We start from the raw sequence: 16,594 nt of genomic DNA, 5'->3' as shown, positions 1-16,594 counted from the left end.
TCCTCTCCTCGCACACAACGCCCTTCATCATGAGGTGGCCATCACTATTGCTGGCTCTCCTCGCCGGATTGGCTGTGGCCACCGCGGACACTACCTCCGATTCTTCGACCAGCACCACCAGTACTTCGGATTCATCGACGAGCATTGACCTGTCGACTGCATCCACGGTGACGGACCCTAGCACCGTGGCCGTCCCGTCCGGCGACTATATCACCTATAGCACCACAATCACCCTCGACAATGGCAACTCCTCCGTCCTGGTATCCACGACGGCCGCGGCCAACGCGACGGCCACCACCACGGGGAACCAGACCATCGTGACCACCACTTCCGACTCGCTGACCATCCTGGTCGGTGGTGGCGGCACAACAACTCTTGGGAACGGAACCATGCACAATGCGACAGCCACCGCCTCGTCCACATCCACCCAGACACCCGTCGTCAATACTCGCCCGTGCAATAACTATGCCGAGTTTTGCGGGCGTAATTACTCCAACATCACCATGGTTGCGGCCCACAACAGCCCGTTCGTGCGCGCAGGCAATGCCGCCGCCAACCAAGCATTGGATGTGACAGCCCAGCTCGACGATGGCGTTCGCATGCGTAAGTCACCCCGGTCCCCATAACTTGTATGCCCTCCTCTAGAAACAAACCTCAATTAACGTCCGGACAGTCCAATTTCAAGTTCACTACCAAAATGGCACCATGATGCTTTGCCACACCTCCTGCAGCATTCTCAACGTCGGCACCCTCGAGGCCTACCTCATCAGTGTCGCCCAATGGATGCGCAAGAATCCCTACGACGTGGTCACCCTGCTCATCGGTAACTACGACTACGTCTCACCGGAGAATTTCACGGCGCCGATCCAGGCCTCCGGACTGTACGACCTTGCGTACACGCCCTCTAAAATCCCCATGGGCCTGGACGACTGGCCGACGCTGTCGGAGATGATTCTCACCGGCAAGCGTGCCGTCTTCTTCATGGACTACCAGGCAAACCAAACCGCGGTGCCGTGGCTGATGGACGAGTTCTCGCAGATGTGGGAGACGCCTTTCTCGCCGACGGATGCGAACTTCCCCTGCACGGAGCAACGCCCTCCTAATCTGTCGCAGCAGGATGCAAAGAGTCGCATGTATATGGCAAACCATAATCTCAACCTGGAGCTTAACCTGGGTTCTTTGAGCCTGCTGATTCCCAATACTGCCACGATCAGCCAGACCAACGCCGTCAACGGCAATGGGAGTCTGGGGTGGATGGCAAACAACTGCACCCGTGAGTTTACTTCCCTCTTTTCCTTACCCATCAACATCATAAATGCAACAGTCTAACACCGTTACAGGCGACTGGAATCGCCCGCCCAACTTCCTGCTGGTTGACTACTACAATTACGGTAACTTCAACGGCTCCGTCTTCGAAGTCGCTGCCGAAATGAACAACGTCACGTACAGCCGCACCTGCTGCGGCGTAGCGTCCGCCGCCTTGCCGGGCATGGTGGCATCCAGCGTCTCAACGATGCTGGTGATCGCAACCGGTGTACAACTCCTCCTGTCTGCATTCTGATCTTGTACGACTCCCACGACTTGTTTTTCCCCTGCTCTAGGCTTCATTTTTTTGGGCGCGATTGCCTGCTCATTGGCGCTAGTTTTTCTGGACACGTTGGACTTGCGTGTAAATAGATAATTTAGACTTGACTACTACTGCGTATGCATTGACTCGACCTCGAGAACAGACGTCTCCTCTGTATGCTTCACTATCAGATAGATCCTCTACCACCTGTTTTGATCAATGCCACAGCACTTGCCGTCCGGTTCCGCGTTAGCGGCCTCGTTCGCACTAACATGTACCAGTATCTTGAAACTACTTCGGGTCCCGCCAATAACACAGCCTATTGCCAACAGAACGTGGTGTTGCCAAGGAAATACATGAACTATGCAAATTATGCGGAGGAAACGATAGGAGGGACCTACATAACGTTTCCGGATTCCCCTGAACGCGAGGAGCTTCTTTCTTTTCTTTCCTTGCACATATATTGTATCTAGATTGAGCCACATTTCTTCTTAATATTGATCGTTCATTTCAAAGACACATCGAGTTCACATATAGCTGAACTATTGGAAGGATTTTGAATGCTAGCCTATTGGGATAAATTTATCATAATCTGAATTTGGTGCTTCCTCGACTATGACGACTCAGCGCGGTAGCCGACTCTGCTAACAATCAACGTTCAGATTTTATGTTGTGACATTTCTTCATCTCCCAGTGAGATCAATTTATAGCAAAGCGGTTGAGTTGACTCGAAATATGCCCAATCGGCCAAGGCCACAAAAGGCCCACAACCACCAATCACATGACCGGATATCCCGCCGCATCGCAGCACCAACGAACGAAACTCCGAACCGCCAACGGCCACCCAAAATCGCCCAATTCAACACTCACCTTCTCGCCTATCTCAATTCCACCCTTCACCCACATTTACCGGGGCGCAACCACCCCCAACCATCAGCAAAATGGTCGACATCGTCCCGCTCTCCTCCTACCCCTCCTATATCGACCTGCTCCCCTCCATCCAAACCTGCAACATCACCAATCTGCCCGAGAACTACTTCCTGAAATACTACCTCTACCACGCCCTCACATGGCCACAACTGAGCTTTGTCGCCGTGGTCCGGCCCAAGAACGGGTATAAGAGCGGTTTGGGGGTGGGCGGGGCCGGCGCTGCTGGCGATATCTCCGGCCAGTATCCGAAGGTGGTGGGGTATGTGCTTGCGAAGATGGAGGAGGAACCTTCGGATGGGCTGCAGCATGGACACATTACGAGCTTGTCAGTGATGCGGACGCATCGGCGGCTGGGCATTGCAGAGCGCTTGATGCGCATGAGTCGTGAGTGTGACCTTCTTTGCTCGTTTGGAGAAGCTTTCGTCCTGCCTTTGCTATGTCTTGCTTGAAGCGGGCGTATGATGTGGTATTGTTATGTATTCTTGCTAACTCTTTGCAACTCAGAGCTCGCAATGGCCGAGTCCCACCGCGCCAATTATGTCTCTCTGCATGTGCGTGTCTCCAACACCGCCGCCCTTCGCCTGTACCGGGACACGCTGGGTTTTGAGGTCGAGAAGGTGGAGAGCAAGTACTACGCAGATGGCGAGGATGCCTACGCCATGCACCTAAACCTGCAGAAGCACTGGCTGGACTGGAAGGCGATTGAGAAGAGGGACCGGGAGAACGAGAAGGCCGAAGGGAAGGGTGAAGACGACGAGAACGCCGACGAGGGCGACGAGGTGGGTGAGTTGGGTAAAAAGGAGGATGGCAAGACTGGGGAGAAGATGATGAAAGTCAAGGTTGGTCGCGGGCTGGGTGTCGGTGATCTGGTGGAGAGAAATGAGAGCCAGCAATCATGAGAGCTTGCATGGCATCTCTGCTCTGGATGATATCCGGGCCTTGGAATTGAGTGAGTATGGATTCGAGATGTGGGTGGTGTCCAATCTCCTTGATACCTACGGGACTGATCTATGGATCTCAAAAAATAAATCGATGTACATGATGCTAAACGTATGCGACACGAGACCTATACTATCCTGCCAGCCAAAAATTCGTAACTTCATTGATCGTGTTGATCGTAGAAAGAGATAAATACCCTCGCGAAATGTAATATGCCCCAAACGTTTCAATATATACATACAAACAATCAAATCGAAGGGAACTGTGTTAACAATTCAAGGACCGCCAGGATCCTTCTTCGAGTCTTTCCCATTTTTCGTGTCCGAGTCGGGCTTCTGCTGCTTCTTCGCATTCCGCGGCTTTAGCATCTCTTTAAACCGAGTCTGGGGCTTAGCTTTCCTGCCGGGCAGCTCGCTGGACTGTGGCGCAGAAGATGGGGGTCTGATACCCTGCGCACTCGGAGCTGAGCTTGCATCTGACCGCACAGGTACAGCCCACTGAGGCGGCTTAGACACAAGTTCCGTCTGAGTGCGAACTGGACGAGGGTTCGGGGTATTCCCGAGTGAAAGGTTTCCCATGCGACCATCCAGTGAAACCTGCTCTTTCACCTTCTCATCAGCACCGGCCCGCTGAGAACGAGCCTGGCGCCGTCGATTCCACTTTGCGCGCTTCCTTTCGCGCTGTTCATCCCGGGCGCGACGCACAACATCGCGAAAAGCCTTCTTAGTCGCACGCATTTCTTCTTTCATAGCGTGGCGTTCCATGGATTGACGCTCCTGTTGTTGAGGCGACTCCCAGCGGCCCCAATCACTGCTGTCCGCGCTGTTAGACTGCTGTTGGCGCCAGCCAGTCCGCCAGTTCCGACGGCCAGATGCCCGTGCCTCGCGGCGGGATTCTTGGAGGACGTCCAGCTGTCGCCGGAGATCGACGGCCGCATCATATAAGATGCGGTCATGCCTATCGTGGAGACCTTGGAGCTGCGTGCGCACGGTGGCTAGATCTGAGGGGCTGAGGTCAGATGTTGTGGAGAGGGAGTCGATGGAGCTAAGAGATGATTCGGACGAAGTAGAGCTGATGGAGGCCCGACGGGGGTGGTCAACGATAGGTTTCTTCTGATCAGCTTTACTCTGACTTTGCGGCTGGACCGGGTCTGGGTTCGGGTTCGAGCTGGGATTCGGATTCTGACTTGGATTTTGGTTGGGGTGTTGATCTCCGATTTCAGGTTGGGCTGGGGGCGTTGATGTGTTTTCCGTAACGTCTGATGGTTGGCCATGGCTCAATGTAGACTGTTGATAGCTGATGTATGGGGCAGATGGATATGCTCCAGGCTTGCGGCCATGAAGCCGTGTCTGTTCCTCAACCCATCGTCCATGCATCAATGCTTGCTCCTCGACTTGTCGGCCATAGTGCATGGCCTGTGCACTGATCTGGTCACCATAATGCTGCGCTTGTTCGGCAAAGCGTTCGCCGTACTTTTGTGCTTGGGAGGTGAGTGAAGAGATCCATCCGAGGGTACCTCCACTCTTCTGGGTGCCAGAATTTCCGAATTGCGGTTGCGAATAGGCCCAGTGGTTCCATTGCCATGGCGGAACACCCGGGGGCGGTGGAGGGGGAGGGGGTAGTATTGGGGAGGCTGGTGGTTGGGAGGTGCACCAGGTACAAGAAATGGAGGACCTCCAAATGGCCCATAGTGGCCCTGCTGATGGTGGTGAGGGTATAGCGGATTTGGAGGTACAGGCCAGCCAGTGGGTGATGGTGTATGCTGTCCTCCTGCCACCGGTGACAAAGCATTCGGATTTCTCGCATGCTGACCATCCACAACCCCCCTAGGACTAGGACTTTGCGTTGCCTTTGTCGCAGCTGGGTAGCACCGAGGACAAAGAGCGGACGAAGGCGCCGCATCGGATTCGCCCACATACACGAAGATAATCTGAGCTGCCCGCGGCTCAAAAAAGCATTGATTCCACTCGTCCACAACAGCTGCAACCCGGGCTTGCCGCTGCTCATCCGTTTCCTGGGGGCGATCCTTACGATCTCGCTGGATCTCGGCTCTCAGCTGCCGGGGCAGATGCTGTGATGCAGCAGCCAAGCCCAATTGTGGCGGAAACAGATATCGCAGGAAGGTGTCCCAGTCCCGCTGGGCGACCTCATCCATGCACGAGGCCCAGCAGCGGGGCCGTCGTGGGAAGTCCTTGGCTGAGCTGCGGGGATAGATGGTCATATGGTGGTGCAACAGGGCACGGCTTTCATCCAAGCCCGTTGGCGGCCGTTCCTCGAAGTAGGCCGCCGCCGAAGTAAAGTGGGCAGGCACAACGGCCGGGCTCGAGGCTGTGACAGGCTGCTCAGTCGGCTGCGAGCTACTGGCAGCCTGCGAAGCTGAGACATTCCCTTGCAATGGGGGCGCCGCGCTGCCATTGCGACTATTCGCAGGCGCAATTAATGGGTCGACGGCCGAGTAAGGCGGTGGAGCCTCCTCCTGGTCCATTTCGCGAGAGGCGAGGGGCAGAGGGGGCTTTGGTGGGATCGTCGAGCAGACGCGAAGAGAAAATCAATTTGACTAAAAGCGAAGGATCAGAAAAGATCACGGAACACCCGGTAGCCTTTTAAAGCGGGCCCTCCCCCGTCTAGTGAGACGGTGATACTCAGGTAGTAGTAAGACGATAAGATAGCATGGAGGGGGAATTCGAAGGCAGCAGAATTACCGCCTCAGGCAGTGCCTCGCCTGACATACGCCATGGGCAGAAGTACAAGTGAGTAAAAGTATGAAGGATCTTAAGATGAAATCGATAACTACGAAGCTTAAAAATAAGAGATGGACTATTGGGGCTTTGGAAATCTATTGTATTGGCGCATACGCTCACTTCAATCTTGCTTTGTCGCCGTCTATTGAGTTCACGTGATCCGTATATTGTGATTGGCCAATTCCAGGTTTATTGCAAGGACAGTAATGATACGGTAGCTACAGTAGGTAAGGCTATGGATGACAGTGAGGTGGTTTGTTGGCATTTCAAATAAGTATGAAAGGCGTAGAAATCACTCAGTTGGTCTAGTGAACTCAGGCAATTTCTGTGGCTTAATATTTCTAAAAATTATCGAATGGGGCAGGACATCCATCAACAGACCACCAATAAATATATAGTGCCTTCTCCAAAGCATGGATCGATAGCCGGGAATACCCGTGTCAGACTTGAAATATATATATACAGAGCTATTTAGGAGGATGACTCTGCTCATTAATTCCGTACATTATGTGCACCCCGCAAGATGGAAATAACATCCAAACCCAAGTCTAAAATTGGAAGCTCAATGCCAACCCTTAGTCCCAAGCATCCCCCCACCCATCATCAGCATCCTCATCTTTCGGCTTCGTATCAATTTTCTTAGCCGGAGCCACAACCCTCGGCTTCGCCGCAGCATTCTTTGCAGCAGGCGTGCTCTTCGCCAATCCCTTAGGCAAAGGATTCTTTGTCTTCGCCTGATTCTTCGCAGCCAGCCAGCCCGCGAAATCAGGTTCGCCGCCATCGTCGTAGGGGACAGCGGGCGCTTTGCTAGCTGCCGGATCCGGAGATGAGGTGGTGGGAGAGGCTACGGCTGCGGTGAAGGGGTCTACATTACTCTCATCGTCGTCATCCATGGCGCCCCACGCGTCAAGAAGATCGTCTCCTTCCTCAGCGTCGTGCCATTCGTCTTGGACGACGGGTACGGGTCGGTCTGATTGGGATCGGGAGAGGGGTGCGCTGCTGGGCGGAGTATTTGTTTTGGAAGTTCGAGTTGGGCGGAGGGAGAGGACTTGGCGGGGTGTGGGACGGAGGCTGGGCGGGCGATGTCTTCAGCGGGTTTGCTGGGGGCTTCTGTGGGTACAATTTCGCCGTCCGCGGCTGCGAGCTTGTTGGTGAAGGAGGAGATGGCCCACCCAGCCCAGGACTTGTCGTTCGAGTTGCCGATGCGGGCGTCTGATTTGTTGGGCTCCGGGGTTGAGCTCGTGGGTGGCGGAAGGACTGTGTCCGCCATTGTGCTGCCGAACTTGCGAACTCGCTGGATATAAAGGTCAAGTGTTTTGTTCGCTTGGTCACGGACGAGTCTGAAGGATGGTTAGGAGTGGTGGTATGTAAAGATTATCAAGATTCTACCCACTTCTCTTTATCCAGAAGTGCAGGGCAGATAGCTGGTAGGAGTTTGCCAGCACAGTCTTCTTCTGTGAATGAATCGATGGTAGCAGACAGCGCGAGCAAGCCTGCATTTCGGGCGTGCACGAATGGATCCCTGATAGATCTTGTAAATGCGGCGATAAGCACCTTGGATCGAGTCTGAAGAACAATTAACATCATAAGTCTCGAGTAAACGCAGGTTACACACTAACGCTATCTCCCAGGTTCTTTGCAATTTTTCCCAGGCAAATGGTCGTGTTAGTACGAATACCAGGTTGCTCGTCGTTCGCCGTGCGTGCCAGGAACTTGAGTAGCTCTCCGTTGATAACTCTATCACTGAGTTTATTGATGACGGACAGAACAGCCTTAACAGTCTGTTCACGGACTACGGGAGCAATATCGGTGAAGCCAGAGGTCTAGAAGCTAGAATTAGCCGGGCCAGAAATGATACCAATTACTGATTGACTCACCATCTGAGGGAAGATCTTATCGTTGACGACCTTCTGCGGCAGATTATCAATCATCAACGGTAGGTTATCCAAAAGGCACACACGCAGCGCACGGTCAGGATTGCCGAATAACCGCACAATAACGGGTGTCAACTTGGCATTGAACTCGTCTGCTGATAGCTTTGAGCCGATCTTCAGCGTAGCACTAAGGACCTTCGGCCCACCACCGCCAAATTCGACGGACTTGAGCAGCTCGGGGAGAACTTTCATTTTGAAGAAGTCTTCGGGGAAATCGTCGGAGAGATTGTCAAGTTCACTTCAATTACGGTTAGTATCACAGAATGGGTATCTTCATAGCAAGGGCTGTACTTAATAAACTCCTCCCGTTCAGCGTCACTTTTCAGTCCCAAACTCTCCACATCCTCCGTCAAGCGGATCAGGGATGTCTGGAAGAATCCGCCATGCTTCTTGCCCTGATCAACAAAATGCGCCGGGCTCAGCCGTAGTTTTGGGTTTGCAGTGCATAGACGTTTATAGCTTTGCTGCATGCTGGGCGGAATATTGGTTGTCTTTCCGACTTGATCACCGCCAGCAAAATGACCATTAAAAACCTCAAATATGAGAATACCGAGTCCATAGGCATCCACTGCTGCCAGCGGATGACGCTTGATGACATCCCAGCCGCCCTTGACGACTTCTGGGGGTGTGTAGCGAGCTGCGTCAGGGAGGAGGCTTCCGTATGTCTGAGAAGCTGTTAAGTACATTGTACTGGCCAGTCGAGTAATTGCGAACAACGACTTACATAGATGGTGGCATCATCTTCTTTCATGGAACTCAAAATATCAAACCCTCCCAGCTTCCATTCACCACTTTCACTCGTGTAGACGGATGATGCGCGAACAGCGCCATGGACGGAAGATGCATCTTCGTTGATGAACTTGAGGGTAGACTGGACACATACTTCAGGTCAATAAAGAACCCAGTAAGCAGCCCCAGTGTCTGCTTATACTTACCGATATAGTGTGCAACCCCCATTTCGCCGTCTCCTCGCTCAAACTCCGTCGTTTGACCTGCCACTCGAGCGGGGCGACTCGCTCAGTCACGATATAGAGGTTGGATTCGGTCTGATAAGAATTAACATCCACATCCCCATCTCAAGCAACCGACTCCGTCGCCTGGCAGGGGTATATATACCTCAATCGTATCCAAAACTTTGATCACACCGGGATGCCGCAACGTCCTCGACTTGCGCACCGCATTCTTCGCCAGCGGGAGCCGGGCCTTGTTCGCCGCGATGTCGAAGGTAAACACACTGCAAACCGAGCTATCCTCCTATACGCACAAAATAATAGCGTTAGCTTCTAATCCAATCTGCGAAAGAGCCCCCAAACACATCCCCAAACAGCTGGCAAGCGAGAAACAGCCACCTACCCGTCTCGTCCCATTATGAAGCGTCCAGATCGAATCGCCAATATCAACTCTATCACCCAAGGAAAAAGGGAACGAGCTCCCCTTCGCGATCGCGGACGCGACAGCCGACTTGAGGAAGTCCATTGTAGGGCTGCGCTGGCCACTTCCACTCCGAGGTTTGTTTGTTTGGAAATGCCCGCGGGGTCGTGCAGGCGGCCAATGGCTGGCGGGGGAGTGTTGAAAAAACGAAGATTGTAATAATGGGCCGCCGGAGGATTCGAAAGGATTGGCAGCTTTCTGGCAGCCGGTGCTTTGGGTGTTTTTTGGGCCAGCTGAATGAGAGCTTTGCGGTGATTCATGCGCTCCCCGCCTTATCGCGGCGGAAGTGCCAGGCGGCCTCAGGCAGGAAGGGTCCACCACGGTTATTTAGTTTTTGGTTTTGGTTTTTGGCTGGGGACCTTCTCCACTACTTCCCTGCGGCAATGATGTGAGCTCGCGACGGGAGTTTTGGCTATTGACTTTATCACCCTGTTCTTGTGTTACTTGGGCACTGCTTGGGTTAGCTTGAGCCAGGTACGTTTTCCCCATCCTCTGTCCCCATTCTCTGTCCCAACAATCACGGGCGACACCGCGCCCTCTCCGATGATGCGAACCTGGTAAAAGGTCAGACCGCGCAGCCTGGAAACCTACAACCCCCCGCCCGACAAGCCGAAGGTACTCGTCTCGCCACCGACACCAGCTCTCAATATGACCCTAGCCAAACCAGACATCGTCAGGGCAAGGACCCAGTTCCGCACGCGTCTAGCTCTTTCACTCCCACTCCCACTCTGAACAGGAGGGGGGAACCTGACCTTCAGCTTTATTTATCATTTAGCCGAGGCACCCAGCACCCATCCACTCCTCTCGATACCAAACCCTACACACCCCGAACCTGATACACCCTCACTCGTACGCAGACACGCGGCCAAGGCAAGAAGGTCTAAGCCCAAGACCATGGCTTCCCCTACCACAGGGCACAGTGTCCCTCTTCTACTTGAGCGATGCTGTGGAGACCTTGGGAGAAGCGATATAGACGGCTGTGTCTGTCTATATCTACCCGTGCGTACATCCACGCGCACCTATGGCCTGCCTTGGGTGCGCGCGACCGTCTTCTGGGGTTCCTGGGCCCACTTTGTCTCCATGAGGGCCTGGTAGGAACCAATGGCAACGGCCGAGAGTGGGCTTGTTTGCAACTGTGTGCGAGTGCGGATGATTGAGGGATCAGGGGAGGGTTTTGTTGAAGGGACTTTCCATGGGTGGATTGGGCTTGTTGGGCGTGTATGGGTTGAGGGAGAGCCGGGGGTTTTGTGGACTGGGGGCTTCTGTGTGTCTGGTGTGGTAGGCGAGGAGGTTTTGTGTTGGTGGAGGATTTGAAGCACCGCGGTGGGCGGGTGGTGGGTGTGGTTTTGGGACTTGGATGACGACCAACTTTCAACTGAAAAGACCTGAGGAGATGCACTGGATTTTGCCACCGTTGTTTAAACAGATTGAGGGGTCGGCTGCTGATTCCCTTCTGTTCCAGTATCGATTTCTGAGGTCGGGAAGTGGTAAGGAGTCTACGGTTTTGGACATCTATCTGGGTTTAGTTCTGAAAACAGGGCTACTTTGGACTTTGGAGTATGGGGATTTGATATGTAGAATAGTCATTCATTGCATCCCGCAAGACTGCTAGCAACGGCCTTAAAGACCACTCATCTCTCTGCCACTGCATCTCGCCCTCACGCCCCCCTAGCACGCGCAACAGCTTCTTCATCTTCCCCACTCATCCCGGTAGCCGATCATCCCATCACCCACTCCTGTCCGGTCGTAAAATGTAGTCCGTCAGAGTTCCCCGTGCACACCTGAAGCGGGCACAGTTGGGAAAACAAAAAGAGGAAAAAGCAGATGAATCATCGGCAACCGCAGATACGCTCAATATCAACAGTTGAAAAAGGGAAAGAAATCACGAGAAAAAATAGAAAAACCGGAAGGAAACGAGGAATCCCGACAGAAGACGGCGCCCAGATGTTTGTCAGACGTTGGCAAGTGGAAAAAAATCCTTCTGAGAAAGCTCCATGGGAACGTACGACGAACGTGGCGATCGTAGGACGTCAGGGGCAGTGGCTGAAACGCGTGTCAATTCAAGGAATTTACTTGTACTGTATATCGCCAAGCTCATACCCTAGTGATAACTAGACACGGCAAATACGTCCACTCATCGGATCTGCCATTCATATGAGTATGAAACCCCTGTCATGATTGGGGGCCGAACCATGTCTTACCCGCCAAGTGTCGTACCGACATGTACTTGACCACACAGTACATCGTGGCATAAATGCCAAAGATGACAGGTAAGATGAAGGCCGAACCACATCGCATGCCCGGCAGGTTGGACGGATGGCGTTGCCAAGAGCGTGGGTTGCTGTTTTCGAGTCACGGTGGAGCAGAGTGACATGCATGTACAGCGAACACAGAACAGGGCAGGCGCTCCAAAAATTCCATCATGCTTTCATGCAGTTCATTTTCCTTCGTCGGTGGGCTCAGCAGCGTGCGAGCCGGCGCCAGCGTTGGCGGGGGTATTGGATGACATTTGAGGCGCCATCTGAGGTGCTTGGTTATAGTTGTTACTAGGCGTCCGGTGCTGGTTAGGAGGGAAGTGGTGTGCCTGGTGGGGACTAGATGAGAAGTGAGGTTGCTGTTGCGGGTAACCGCCACGGCCAGCAGGCACTGAATGAGGAGAATGAGCGGCGAACGCAATCCATACTGGGCGGGGGAACTCACTGTGGCCAGGTTGAGCTCCATAGCCCGGTTGTCCTGCCTGCCCGGGCGACATAAACATCATCGGCTGTGGTAGCTGTCCGGATTGCGAGTTCTGGTGCATCATCATCGGCGCGCCACGACTGGGACTGGGATATCCGCTATGAGGTTGAGGCGGAGGTGCATGCTGGGGATAAGCGTGACCAGGGGAAGGGGAGTACATTTGCATCTGCGGGGTATAAGGAGACATGCCCTGGGGGACGCCCATGTAGGGACCATTGGAGGGGTTCTGCACCATCATAGGAGCGCCCATTCCAGCTTGCGGTCCGGCGAACTGAGGAGCGCCCTGATAATGCCTCATGTGGGCAGGCTGAGGACCTCCATAGAATTGCGGCATCGGTTGCCCAAAGGCCAGCTGAGCATGAGGAGCCATGGGTGAGGGATACCCTACGTGACTCTGACCCATGCGAGGTGAGGGGAACACTTGAGATGATGATGCAGACAATTGCATGCGGTGGTGATCTTCCATGTGGGGACCGGGACCATGAGGGCCTTGGTGGAGGTGAGGGCCATTAGGAGGGCCAGACGAAGGAGGCATGCCGGGGTTGCTCTGTTGGAACTGGAAGGGCATCTGGTGCTGCTGAGGGAGATGGGGGTTGTTTGAAGCAGATCGACCTTGAGGCGAGACGGACGGAACTCCACCCGGCTGCTTGAACATCTGCTCAAAGTTCTTCTCTTCGTTACCTGCGGGAACATCCCAGGTGGGAGCGGTCTTGTAAGGGGGGGGATGCCTCCATTGGATGGGTAGGGCTTGTCCGCAGACTCAGCACTCTCCTTCTTCATGCGCTTGATCGGGTTAAACTGATCATCAATCGAGGGTCGCTCCGAGATTGGCTGTGGCTTTTTAGCACCAAAGAATGCAGACGGTGTGGTTGCACGCGACACAGAGCGGTTTCGAGAGAAAGGCCGAGGGCTGGCGGTGCTGGCAGCAGCGGCGGGGGCAGCGGGAGCAGCAAGAGCGGCACCACCAGGGGTGAACGTGCTGGCTGCCGGGTTAGGCTTGAACTCCATCGCACGGACGTTGAATTTCGACGCCGCGGCAGCGTTGGGGGTCTGGGCCTTTACGGGGCTCGTAATACGAGGTTGCTCGCTCGCAGGACCAGTTGGGGGCACCCGGGCATCAGCATCCTGAATGGGGAGCGGGGCGGGAACAGGTCCCATGCCAGCGCCCTTACGCTGCTGGAGATTGTCCGCCAGCCGGTGACTGAGCATACCAGTTCCTGGGCGACCTGGCTGCATGGGCTGCTGGGGGAACCGGCCACCTGGACCGGCGAGCGGGCCAGTAGGCAGGTATCCTTGGCGGCCACGGGGGTAGTTCTGGCGATCAGATGGAGCCACAGGAGGAACTGCACCAGTGGGACCAACAGCGCGAGCCGGGGGTTTCTGTTCAGGTGTCTGCGCAGCAGTCTTGGGGGACGGCTTGTCCTCCGGCAGATGAGCGCGGCTGATAATTGCTTCCTGCTTGTGGGGATCTTTAGCCAGGATTGGCACCAGATCCTTGGGCACTGGGGTTGAGAGCTTAAAGTTCTTCGAGAATTTCATCAGCTCATTCAGCTTGATGGTCCGATCATAGGATGCCTGGTTGCGACGGCGCTCTTGCATCTTCAACTTCTCACTGTTGGCGAACTGACGGAAGTGGTCGAGCACCTCAGTCTCCACATTGGCGGTGGCATTCTCGGGAACCACCCGCTGCTGCTTGGCGGGGAGAGCAGAGGGAGCAGTCTTGCTGGAGTCGACCTTCTGATCAGCCTCGGCGGTGGGCTTGGGAGCCGCCGCAGGGGGTTGCTTCTCTGATGGAGGAGTCTCCTTGGCCGGGGCCTGAGGAGGAACAGAGGCAGTGGAGGGCTGCTTGACTGGCGCAGCAGGTTGAGCTCCGACTTGTCGGCGAGCAGGAGGAGTGTATTTGTTGGGTTGCCCAGAAACCAAGGGCGAAAAAGTCTTGTTCTCGCGTCGGACGCCACTGTACTTGTCTTCTTCATCCTGATCACCATTGTCTGGAGCTATCAGACCTCTCTCCTCACGCATGTGCGCATTATCCACATCAGTTCCTTCAATTTCGGCCGCAATCCGAGCTGCCTCAACTTGCTTCTGGCGGTAGGTAGGATCAGAACGGTCAATGCGAGTCGTGTAAAGGTTCTCATCATAGCTGGTCTTTGCGCCGAAGAGACGCTCATTCGTCTCAAACTGATCCCAACCAGTCGAGCCACCAGCCGCGCTCTCTAGAGACATATCTACCTCATGCTCGGCAGGCTCCCAGCGCTTCAAGGCACGCTCCCGCATCGCCAAATTTCCGGAAATATCAGCGTCGGTTCGGAAACCAGCCGCACCTGAATAATGAAAAGCCATGTCAATACACATATTCACGCCGACTGATCTGGGCGTAGCGCTTACCATTAGATTCCTTGACTGATACCTCAGCCGGGGAAACATTGGGCACAGCGATATCTGCAACTTCTTTGATATCAAAAGCCATGCTGTGCTCTGGGGCGGATCCGAGGTATGAGGCCGTGGTGTCGCTCGCACCATTGGCCTTTCCCTGGTTCTCTTGAGAGGTGCGCTGCACCATCTTCAGAAGAAATGACGAATCAGTCGCTTCCAAGCTCGAGGAAGAGAAAATGCCAGTAAACTTCTCTCCGCTCTTTGTAGTAATGGTAGTGTGAAGGCCCTGGAAACCAAAATCACCGCATCAGCTGCAATTCCACGGCGACACTTATCCGATTGTCCTTACGATGAAGCTGGCAAACAAAAACACTAGTCGGTCATGAGCGTGGCTATCGGGGGTGTTGGACTCCTTCTGACCCGGGCGAGGGGAGCCAGAATGGCGTTGAGCCATGTTGCCGTTCGGAGATGCGTACGAGGAGCGTTGAGTAATGGGGTTGGTCCCTTGGATCCAAGCCTTGTGGGAGTTTGTGCGCCTGTGCAGTATTACATTGTCTGTGTTAGTGGGGTGCAACCGACAATCATGACCGTCAATAGGAAAGGGCTCAGCTGCCATCAAATCCGAGGCATTCAATTGGTCCTTGGTTGACACACAATTCCCTGCCCGTCTGCGCTCAAGCTCGTCCAGCTTCAAGGCACGTGCACTGAGACACACTGGCTGGGGAGGAGTGCGGGCAGAACCAAAAGTAGCAGTCAAATGGCTCGAGTCTGAGGCAGGGAGGGCATGTATCAGGGTAGAGAGAGGCTATCGGGGCTGTGGGGAAGGAGGGGAGTCGTGGTAAGTACATACCGCTGACCACCATCCCCAGGGCTGCCGGACTGGCGGCGACCGTCCCCCTTGGTGCTGCCGCTGGATCTCAGAGAGGGCCTGCCAGAATTCTGCGCTGTGTTGTTGACAGCATTGCCGGAGGAGCTGTTCGCAGCCGAAACGGAGTTCAAAGTAGAAGCCATTGATCGACTCGGGGGTGCGTCAGTCAGGGCAAGCTGGCGTTGTGGAACTTACACGGCGGAAAGCCGCGAGGATGGGCACAACCGCAACACACCGCCTGCACAAACAGGAAGTCTAGGAAAGCGAGAGGTGAGGGAAGCCTTCAACTACCACCACGCCGACGCAATCTCGAGCGGGATCAAAGGGGTAGGAAAGTTAAGGAAAGAGGGAAGGAAGCGAGAGGAGGAGGGGGGGGATGGGGGGGGAGAACTTTCGAGTGAGGTGCGAATGGGGATTTGTTTGGGGAAAGGTGGAAGTCACGGGGAAGGAGGAGTGGTAATCGTACTGTACGGTGCGACCCTGGTTGACTTGGTCGCCTTAGTTGACAGGTGCGGGTGTCTAGACTGGCCGGCCGAGCCAGAACACCACGGGTGATGATCTGTCAAGATTATTAGGAGCAGGGATGGAGGGAGTTCCATCTGTTCGATTTGAGACGAATGATGCGAGAGATCCCTTTGGTCTTTTGGTCCGTCTTCTTCTATCTGATCCTATGCAATCCTTTCCGCTTGGGCCTACAACCCTACATACTTACCCCCGGCCTGGTTGTTAATGTATTATATCGACACGGCTGTGCCCATCGATCGATATGTGCGTTACTACAGCCCCCGCCCACGATGGTGTAAGAATCCTTCGCTCCAAGTAGATATAGTAGGACTTAGGATTTTAATGATCAGTTTGGGAAGGGTGGGTTTAATATCCGAACGTATGATGGATCCAGTGCTGTACAGTCTGTCGATCCTATCATCTATCAACTTTGGAGGGAAGAAGCTAAAAAAACAGAAGCGATAAAAGGGCACATATCTCGAAACTAGGCCAATCCGACCGGCACCACAAGCGCCTTCATTGGACTCTAGGGCATTGCACCCGCTAGCAAATTGGACCCTAGGGG

General features: G+C 54.3%; 5 protein-coding genes across 5 annotated transcripts; 2 read left to right on the top strand and 3 right to left on the bottom strand.

Annotated features, from left to right (window-relative positions):
* Positions 1-29: 29 nt before the first annotated feature.
* Positions 30-1,561, top strand: N7482_007492 (uncharacterized protein; the record flags this gene model as incomplete). The annotated part of the gene is made up of 3 exons (XM_056689617.1): positions 30-603; positions 674-1,273; positions 1,341-1,561. The coding sequence occupies 3 exons, from the start codon at positions 30-32 to the stop codon at positions 1,559-1,561; spliced, it is 1,395 nt and encodes a 464-aa protein (XP_056542046.1).
* Positions 1,562-2,508: 947 nt separating this feature from the next.
* N7482_007491 (peptide alpha-N-acetyltransferase complex A subunit ARD1) lies at positions 2,509-3,396 on the top strand (the record flags this gene model as incomplete). The annotated part of the gene is made up of 2 exons (XM_056689616.1): positions 2,509-2,881; positions 3,002-3,396. The coding sequence occupies 2 exons, from the start codon at positions 2,509-2,511 to the stop codon at positions 3,394-3,396; spliced, it is 768 nt and encodes a 255-aa protein (XP_056542045.1).
* Positions 3,397-3,711: 315 nt separating this feature from the next.
* On the bottom strand, positions 3,712-5,921 carry N7482_007490 (uncharacterized protein; the record flags this gene model as incomplete). The annotated part of the gene is made up of 2 exons (XM_056689615.1): positions 3,712-5,206; positions 5,356-5,921. 2 exons carry the CDS (start codon positions 5,919-5,921, stop codon positions 3,712-3,714), a joined length of 2,061 nt encoding a protein of 686 aa, XP_056542044.1.
* Positions 5,922-6,752: 831 nt separating this feature from the next.
* N7482_007489 (COPI-interacting protein CEX1) lies at positions 6,753-9,587 on the bottom strand (the record flags this gene model as incomplete). Its single annotated transcript, XM_056689614.1, has 10 exons — positions 6,753-7,176; positions 7,227-7,517; positions 7,571-7,743; positions 7,797-8,000; positions 8,055-8,349; positions 8,403-8,776; positions 8,836-8,982; positions 9,047-9,157; positions 9,228-9,365; positions 9,465-9,587. 10 exons carry the CDS (start codon positions 9,585-9,587, stop codon positions 6,753-6,755), a joined length of 2,280 nt encoding a protein of 759 aa, XP_056542043.1.
* Positions 9,588-11,979: 2,392 nt separating this feature from the next.
* On the bottom strand, positions 11,980-15,668 carry N7482_007488 (putative PAB1 binding protein (Pbp1); the record flags this gene model as incomplete). Its single annotated transcript, XM_056689613.1, has 5 exons — positions 11,980-12,924; positions 12,963-14,605; positions 14,670-14,943; positions 15,007-15,193; positions 15,508-15,668. The coding sequence occupies 5 exons, from the start codon at positions 15,666-15,668 to the stop codon at positions 11,980-11,982; spliced, it is 3,210 nt and encodes a 1,069-aa protein (XP_056542042.1).
* Between the last annotated feature and the right edge of the window lie 926 nt (positions 15,669-16,594).

Source organism: Penicillium canariense, assembly GCF_028826845.1.
Source record: "Penicillium canariense strain IBT 26290 chromosome Unknown utg000004l_segment0_segment0, whole genome shotgun sequence".
In the NCBI taxonomy this organism is placed as follows: Eukaryota; Fungi; Ascomycota; class Eurotiomycetes; order Eurotiales; family Aspergillaceae; genus Penicillium; species Penicillium canariense.
This window is presented reverse-complemented; position numbering and strand designations above follow the sequence as displayed.